This window comes from Triturus cristatus, chromosome 7 (genome assembly GCF_964204655.1).
Source record: "Triturus cristatus chromosome 7, aTriCri1.1, whole genome shotgun sequence".
In the NCBI taxonomy this organism is placed as follows: domain Eukaryota; kingdom Metazoa; phylum Chordata; class Amphibia; order Caudata; family Salamandridae; genus Triturus; species Triturus cristatus.
In genome coordinates, this window is record NC_140590.1 from 1,691,911,146 (window position 1) to 1,691,920,464 (window position 9,319).

At 45.4% G+C, this 9,319-nt stretch overlaps 1 protein-coding gene across 1 annotated transcript in view; it reads right to left on the minus strand.

Annotated features, from left to right (window-relative positions):
- LOC146812772 (uncharacterized) overlaps window positions 1-4,098 on the minus strand; it is a 159,637-nt gene extending 155,539 nt beyond the window's left edge. Inside the window, exon 1 of the mRNA XM_085619883.1 lies at window positions 3,980-4,098. Within this exon, the coding sequence (XP_085476009.1) occupies window positions 3,980-4,052 (73 nt within the window). The 5' untranslated portion in view covers window positions 4,053-4,098. The remainder of the gene's footprint in view (window positions 1-3,979) is intronic.
- Window positions 4,099-9,319: the final 5,221 nt, after the last annotated feature.

Genomic DNA, 9,319 nt, shown 5'->3' on the forward strand with positions numbered 1-9,319 from the left:
TGGTAGATGAATCTCTGTGTTAATAAACACATTCAGAGAGGTGGTTATGTACAAACAAACAACAGCCCCAATACCATTCATTTTGAACGTGTAGTTAAATACCTGCTCATCGTGTACCTTATTGGCTGATCTTTCCATGGCACTACCAAAATTACATTTGGACACATTTGCTCAACTGTAAAACACTCCCTTCTATGGGTCATTTAAGAACTCGGGGCTTTGGGGTTAGGTAACCTACTTTGGATGCTGTGCAAAAGAGTAAATACAAAAATTAATGCAATTAAACTAAGCAACCAGTACTGTCTAAAACACTGTCAAAACTGACACGCATTCGGGCATTTTGTTTAGCTCATGTCGATTTTCTCATAGATGCGAGTAAAGTACTCTTAATAGCTTAATGAAATCTGCACACTTTTAACTAATAGCACCGGGCGACCTTTGACAACTAGGCAATGAATACATTTTCATGTACACCCGAAGCCCCCCTGCCCCCCACCCCCTTGGCAAACTTCATTGCCTCCCAGTGTTTGGGGGATAACCAAGACGCAGGAGAGTGAGTTAAATAGTCTAGAAAATGAAAGAGAAGCCAGGATTCGGATTCACATGCTCCGATCCAGATCGCGTTAGTTAGTCTGTAAGCACTACTTTTATTAATGAGTTTTGCATTAGTAAAGCACCACGGTGTGCATGTGTGGCGACATTTCACCCATGAGGTACGTGCTAAGCAATTGTTGACACAATCCACACTTTGCGTCTTTTTCAATATATTTATTACGAAGTGCAGGACCTTTCCAAGGGATTTTGCACACTACATACATTCTCTCCAAAAATAAAATGTGTAGGTAAAAAACATTGCCATTTACAATGTCAATAGCTCTAACTCACAAACGCGAGACCTATTTGCATCTGCTTGTTATTTACATGGCTCTGCTCTGCTTCACCTCGCTAACCACATGAAGCACTTGACAACCTGGTCAAAATGTACAGAGACACCCAACAGGGGAGCTACAAACGTAAACAAAAATACCAAGCATCCATGAATGGAAGTAAATACCTTGCAACGAACCACCCAGCCAGCCATCAGAGGGACTGGAAACTGCAGACCAAACCAATCTGGCAGTCATGAGTGGGACAAAACACCTCTGACAAGTCTGCCCTGACAGCTGTATGAGGGAAAAATAACCATGAACAAACTGACCTGTCAGCCACGAGAGAGATGAACTATCTTCAGACAAAACTTACCTGGCAGAGAAAACAACTACAGATGATCACCTGTCCTGAAAGCCATAGAAGGGGTGAAATGACCCAAATGACCCTTCCATGCCACCACGAGAGAACCTCAACAACTGCTAAGAAAATCTACCAAAGCAGGCACTGGAACAAGTAAACATTATTAATAAAAAATCGGCACAGCTGTCCCTGGAAGTACTGAACAATTACTAAATACTAAACAACTACAAGCCATTAGAGAACTAAAAACTTCATTCAAAAATGAGTGACGGAGGGAATGGAAACAGCCAGTAGCCACGCTGAAAGCCACCAAGAGGGTGCTAAGGACGACATGCTGACATTCCCTACCCTGAAGAGAGACTGAAATACTACAAGCAAAAACACCCTCAGCAGCTAGCAAGGGATCAAACGACTATAATGGAAAACTCCTCAAAGAGCCATCGGAAGTACTTAACTACCACAGAAGTAGTACTCCGCGATTACCTGGAGGACTCTACGGCTATCACATGACTAAACAAGTTCAGAGAGAAACAGTTACTGGCAAAGCTAAATCTCAGCTGTGAAACCTATTGGCTTTGTCCATGCTTTTTAAGACTGTCTTGAGAGCGCAGCTGCGGCCAGATGTTATGTGATCAACCTCAAAAAGGGCTTTCCAGAGTACTATAGAGAGAGAGAGCCTTCGGCTCCTCTCCCACGTTGGTGGATATAAGCACAGCATTTGATTGGGCAGAAGTTGTATGCTTTCATCAAAAGAATGCTTGTTTTATCACAGATGACTGTTGTCGCAGCCATCTTTATATGCATTTTGTTTTACTTGAACAAGTCCCGTCCAAAGATGGCCCTGGTTGCGGCACATCTGGGGAGGTCATCTTTGAATGGGATTTGTAAAAACCAGACATGTAGTTTCACAGATGTGTGCTTATGCGTAGTGACCGGCCATCTTAAAATGGTTAAAAAAAAAATCACATGACCTTCGCCAGCATCATGTTTGTGGTGGGTGGCACTCAAAGCGCTGTGGGCTGCGGAGCATCAGAGGGTGGGTGAGGGTGAGAAAGGGGGTTGCAAGACGGGGATGATAAGGATGGGATGTAGGGGGAGCAGGGGAAGAGAGAGAGACATGGAGAAAAAGAGTACCTCACATGCAGCTCAATGAAGGGTCTGAGGTCAGCAGAGTAGGAATGCATCATCCAATCAAAATACTGTGACACCAAAATGCTTCAAGGTGGGGTAAGCACAAGTATAGGAAGAGAAGCCATTGAATTGGAAGCAGGATATTAAGATGGACACAAAGCCATCCAGTCATGAGAAATGGCTGACCAAAAGCCCAGTCTAGTTATATGTTGTAATGTATTAGACACAATAAGGCTTGAAAAGAAAACTGGTCTTGGCTACAGATAGCTAAAGCTATGTGTAGCTGTGACCTCAGCAGTAACTGCTATGATGTAACTAAGCCAGGTAATAATTTCCCAGGCTGCACCTGGAAGAAGTGCATGCACTCCCTAGCAACAGTCAGTGGTAATAATCTGCTTCTGCCTATCGTGCAAAAATTAAATGCAAGATATTGTATCTTTTATTTGTATATACTGCATCGTACTGTAATTGCATTTCTGCAGCGCATGCGTAATGGGCTAACGTGGAGCAGACAGGATACGTGTAACCACTCTTTCAACACAACAGTGTTAGGACTGCAATTGTTTCTTTGACTTTATTACATTATGCCAAATCTAAAAACATTTACTACAGACTTATTACATTTGTAAAACTCTTCTGAAAATGTGTAATTATGTTTTAACGGGGTTCTGTGGAAATAAGTCCATTAACAGACGGTAACGAAAAGTGCAAAAAATACACCACTTCACGCAACCAGCCTCCGAAGAGATATTTGGAACAGAGACAAAACCCATTGACGAGCTCGAAAAGTACAAATCCGAAACTTACAACTTAAAAAGGGGTGGGGCCCCCTCCCTTCGTAGACTGCGAAGCCGCAAATGCACCTATGGCACATCACTGCTTCACCAGCAAGCCGGGTGACTTATTTCATGACACTGTGCAAAGACCATGCTCTCATTAACGCATCGCTTCATTCATTCATCAGATGCACATGCGAGTAGCTCCACCCTGTCTCTGCTCTATTTATGCCTGCTTGTGACTGCAAACTTTAAACAAACTATCTCAGAATGGACAACCCAGTGCAGTACTTGGTTAAGTGCAGAGCTGCTTAAGGCAGTGGCACAACATAGGCCACTGTGGTGCCCACGGTGTGGGGGGCCCGAGCTCCAGGGAGTCACCTCAGCACAGTACCCTGGCCTGAGAGCTCATGATTGAGCCCGTAGGGGGGTTGGGTGGCTCCTCCATGTACCTTACAGGGGGGGCTCCCTCAAGTTTCATTACGCACTGGCTCAAGGCAGGCAGCTTGAAGAAAACAATCATTTCACGTCTGTTTCTCACCGTTCTACATCCATCACCCTGCTAGGCGCTTTGTCTCATAACATGAAAACCACAGGTCGGTGGTCATTACGCACAGCACGGAAACTCTTCCTGCGCAAGACCAAAGACAACATCCTTCCAACCACACACCCTACACAGTGTAGCACGCTGCCTGTGTGTGGGGGGGGGGGGCTTCAGAGCCCCACAAAGGGTTAGTAAACACTACATAAATGTTGCAATACAATACAGTCTAGGACAGAAATGCTGGGCTCCACTGCAGCGCAGCAAAAGTTACCACAGCTAAGAATAATTCTGAGCTCACCTGCACTGCACTTCCGGCAGCACTTCTTGGGTGTTTCTGCCCAATAGTAGTTCTCTTCACAGGCTCGAGACATGTCTGAGGCGTCCACCAGAAGCTTCACGTTTGTGGCTCTAGAAAAATGTATCTGTCATAGGAAGGGGCTTGCGGGTGGGAACACCCCACTAATCAGAAGTGACGCTGCCAGTGAAGGGGCTGTACCACCAGCAGAGGGGTGGACCTATAGAGCTGGGAGAACTTTTCATTTTTTTTTGCAGTTTTATATAACAAAAACAGGACCGGAAGGTATTGGAGGCTTTACATGAACGCCAGTTACATTACATAAGGACACATTCATTATTGGTAGGCAGTAGCGGTCCGTGGAGGGAGTTCGGTGAGGCAGTATGCGATGCAGCGCGCGCAATGAAATTCGTTTTATTTATTCAAATGTGTACTTACCTCCGTTCATCTATATTCCGGTGTTTACATTTCCCCACCCTGCCTCTCTGCCCACCGAACTCCATCCGCGGACCGCTACTGTGTAGGCACTGGGGTGATTAAGTAATTTGCCCAAAATCACAGGATATTGGGCCGACGCCGAGACTCGAACCAAGCTCCGCAGCTCTAAAGTCGACATCTCTGATGCTACACCACACCCTCTATACCCCGCAATATTCTCCGGGGCAGAGACTGACAGCGCCGTGGACTCCCTCTCATCAATCAGAACACCATCGCGCATCAGCAGCAAACAGGTAATCTCTCCCCCCCCCCTGTCCTGCAAGAAAATGCAGCCCGTGACGAGTCGGGATATCTATGCTTCTAAATAGTCACGATATGCGGAAACTCATCTCACACAACACAACACAACTGCCCCCCGCAACCACCAAGAAAACCGCACCTAACCTCACCTGCCTTTCGTCACCCAGAATAGAATTGCCGCATACCACCTCTGACGTAAGTGGCTCTCATTAGGCAGGAAAAAACCTGCCGCACAATAGACGAGAACATGCCTACCAGAAATTAGCGCCACTTTAGCGCCTAAATATATCAATCAGCAACTGAAAGGCCATTAATAACATTAGCGAATGGGGTGCCACTGTGGGAACCACGTTTTATCACTTTTCTAGTCACTTTTGACCCATTTGCGCTAGAAACAGTTTTTTGGGGATGGAATCTGCAAATTATGCAGTAGATGGAGGATTATGTGGCAAATGTGGCACACCAATAGTAAAGTAGCAAACAACAGGGCCACAGACTCAAATATTTACGGGGCCCTAGATATAAGTGGCAGCCTTCAGTCAGAAATAGCTGTCTCTCATGGGAAAGGATCAGTTGTGTCTGATTAAAACTGTCACGAACCCCCAGGAGGGCTAAACCACCCCTGGAACCAGAGCAGACGAGAGCTACAAAATACCCCTGAGAGGTAAAAAGATGGTGATACCTGCAAACGTATCATCACTGTCACAACGACAGATGGGCGTGGCATGTAACATGACGTCCCGTCCATAACATGCCCTATGTTATGGACGGGAGGGCACAAATTACTAATTATACAATGTTGTGTGTAGCAGACGATGTAGGAAGTGCCTCGAAGGTCCATGTATAGGCGAAGCTTTCTAGTAGCTGCACAAAACCGAATACAGAGATGAAATCTCACAACAGAAGAATTAAACACTACTAAGTCACCACCCCATACACGACAGGACTTGTAGTGTGTGCGTGCAATGTTTTTGTGCTCTATAGTGAGACATCCAGCATCTTTCATGCGCTGAATATCGGTGCACAGTGCACGCTTTAAACGTAACTTCGGGCCTCATTTATGAGAAGTGACGCATCGCTGCGTGAAAGCAGCAATGCGTCACTTCTCAGTGTGCCCTCTTTGCGACATGCTGGATGCGCCATATTTACAGTATGACGCATCATGTTGCAAGGAGTTACAGATACGTCAGTATTTCTGACGTATCTGTAGGCGCAAAAGTGACGCATTGCTGGAGTGTGTCACAAAAGTGACGCAACTCCAGCAATGTGTCCTTTCACATGGGGCAAGCCCCATGTGAAAGGGCCTGCATCAGTCTTACGCCTGCCATGAGGCAGGCGGACGATATTGACGCATTTGCGTCCTAGAAGTGGCGCAGTGAAATCTTGTAGATTTCACTGCGTCACTTTTACGAGGCTTACTTACGTGGGAACGCCCCCCCCCTGAATACATTATACCTGACGCAGGTATAATGTGACGCAGGGGTTTACAAAGTGACGCATCTAGGTAGATGCATCACTTTGTAAATATGGTGCAACAAGGCTCACTTTTTACGCCACTGGTGCGTCACAAAAAGTGACGCACCGGTGGCGCAATAGTGACGCAAGGGCTCATAAATAAGCCCCTTCGTGTTTCTTTACGTGGTATATTTTGTAGGCTCAATCATCTTTTCACATGTGAAAGAAATACGTGTGCCTTGCAGCAGGCGAACATTACATCTAAAGATGTTTTCAACACTTCTCTGGATGAAGACAAATATAGTCTTTCACGCTGTGTTTAGCGTGAAAGGGGCGTGCAGTGGGTGTTGCGTGGGCGTTCCACCGCAACACCCATTGATATTTACGCTGCCCCCTATTCACAAGGGCAGCGTAAATAGGAGTTAATGCCAAACTTAAGACCAGGAAAACCCTGGTCTTAAGTTGGCGATATGAAGAGAAATGCTTTATTTCTCCTCGTTTTTGCTTTATCCATGTGTGCTGCCTTGTGCGGCACACATGGAAAATGCAAAAAGCCATGGTTTGTTCATGCACAGGAAGGTGTCCCTTCCTGTACATAAACAAGCCTTTTTTTAAAAATGCCGTTTTGTAACTTACATGTGTGCTGCACGAAGCAGCACGCATGTAAGTTACAAACTGGCAATTTAGGTTTATTTATGTGCAGGAAAGGACACTTTCCTGTACATACACAAACCTCCCTGCTTGCAGACACCCTTGCACTCTGGTGCAAGGGTGCTTGCGTTGACGCTAAGTTGTGAAATTTAGCACCATAGCAGGGGGAAAAGCAAGGCTGCACCATGTCCTTGTGAATATGGTGCAGCCGTGCGTTTCCGAAGTGGCGGTGAGAGGCGTTAAGCCAAGAAGGCTAACGCTTGTCTTCGCCACTTCCTTGTGAATATCCCCCTGTGTTTCTTGTTTTTATGTAGGTACCACTGTGGTGACCTCTGAACCAAACACCAAAAGGAATCCCACATCAACATCTACCCAGGGCTGGATTAACCATCAAGCAAAATAAGCACGTGCTTAGGGTATCAAGGGCAGTCAGGCACCAGAGACATTTTCCATTGCCTGTTTCACCATGGACCATATGTGGCGCAAAACTGGAAATGGTGCAGCACAACCTATAAATAAAGTGGTAGTATACAAAAATAAACACTATTTTCTATTTTACTGTAAGTTTTGTTTCATTTTGAAAAATAAAATTCTATTATACAGTTTATTATTGCTTATATTTTTAATTTTATATATATATATATATATGGGGCGGCCAAGATCTTTTAAGTGCTTAGAGCCTCCAACGGTCTTAATCCGGCACTGCAGGTACCTTTGCCCAGAACCAGCCAGGATGCGTGGATGGGCTCTCACCACACTGAGGAAAGACAAGCCCTAGTGAATTCCACACTGCAAAACCATGTTCAGGGGTCCCGGGGCCAACAGGGGCCAATGGGCTTCAATTGTAACAATTGGAGGTGTTTAGTTCAGTTCATAGACTCATTTATTTAAGACTTTAGCCTCCTAAACAGTACAACAGCAATTCATACAATTACTTACAACATAATGCACATTAAATAGGAGGGGTTTACATCTCCTTTCCCTGGGCCTCCTTACTATAGGACTTAAAACCGAACACCAAGTAGAGCCCTTTAGTTCTAACTCTAAGTAACTCAAGGCAGAGCAGTCCAAGGCTTGCTCAGGGCGGTGATGAGGGCGAGACACTCAGAACTCAGTGCAGACCGAAGACCTCCTAACCTTCAGGAGACTTCTCAAGACCTGGCTCTTCGAACAGTAGCAGCGTTCCCCCCCCTCCAGCGCCTTGAGACCCTCACGGGTATGTAGTGCACTTTATAAATACAATGATTGATTGATTGGTTGATTGATTGAAGTACCCTCATACCTCAATGCCCAGTCAGTGCTTTACTCCGATCCTATAATTGACATATGTTTAGCAGAGAGAAGTGAAGTTTCTTTCTGGAACACCTGTTTGCTTTAATCTGTTTCTTTATTGTTGTGGCTGTCAGAGTTTGGTATCTCATTCTGTTGCGCCCTAACCTCCTGAGATAGTTCAGCTTATCTGCTGTACTGCTGTGTTTACTGAACTTACCTTTGGTTTGCATATAAACTGCATTGATTGGTAATCCAAAATAAAACCCTTTAAGTATATTTGGCGATTCCTGGTCCTCTTTGTGGCGTCACACCGGCTTCACAAGTTAGAAACGTACTGTTGATGTCTTCTCCCTTTCAAGGCTTCAAGGCTTCCTTACTATAAGACTTAAAACCGAACACCAAGTAGAGCCCTTTAGTTCTAACTCTAAGTAACTCAAGGCAGAGCAGCCCAAGGCTTGCTCAGGGCGGTGATGAGGGTGAGACACTCAGAACTCAGTGCAGCCCCTAATACCCCAATGCCCAGTCAGTGCTTTACTCTTGAGAAAGACAAATGTCTCTCAAATGCTTCGGCACCAGGGGGCATATTATCAAGCACGGCGTTAAAATTATCGCCGCTTTAGCGGCAGAAAACTGCCGCTAAAGCAGCGATAATGGGCTTGATAATATGCTGCAGAGAATTCCAATAGAAGCCCATGTTGGCACCAGAACATGAGCTTCTATGGGAATTCTCTGTGGCATATTATCAAGCTCATTATCGCCGCTTTAGCAGCAGTTTTCTGCCGCTAAAGCGGCGATAATTTTAAAACCGTTTCTTGATAATATGCCCCTAAATGCTATACCGCTTACAGTGTGCGTTAGGATAAAGGACACAAGTTTGCATTCACGTGGCAAAAATCCAGGAGTTGGTGTTGTTCCTTGCACTTAAAGCACCACACCTTCAGATAAATCAGATGTTTATTCCAGGTGGCAAAATGGAGAAAGACCAACGGGGTCTTCACCGCCTTTGGAATCTGGCATTCATCAGCACGCTGGACCTAAAAGCGTGTGTGCTACGACCTAGTAAAACACACTCCTTACTTACAACTGCATCCTGTAGCCGCTGAGCCACACATGCAGGGAAGTGAGTGCACACATGCACATTTGGTTGTTGGGGCTCGCGGATCCGAGTTTGGGTTTGTGGGTGAAGTATTTATAAGCACCGTAAAACAGCAGTGGCAACTGGATTAA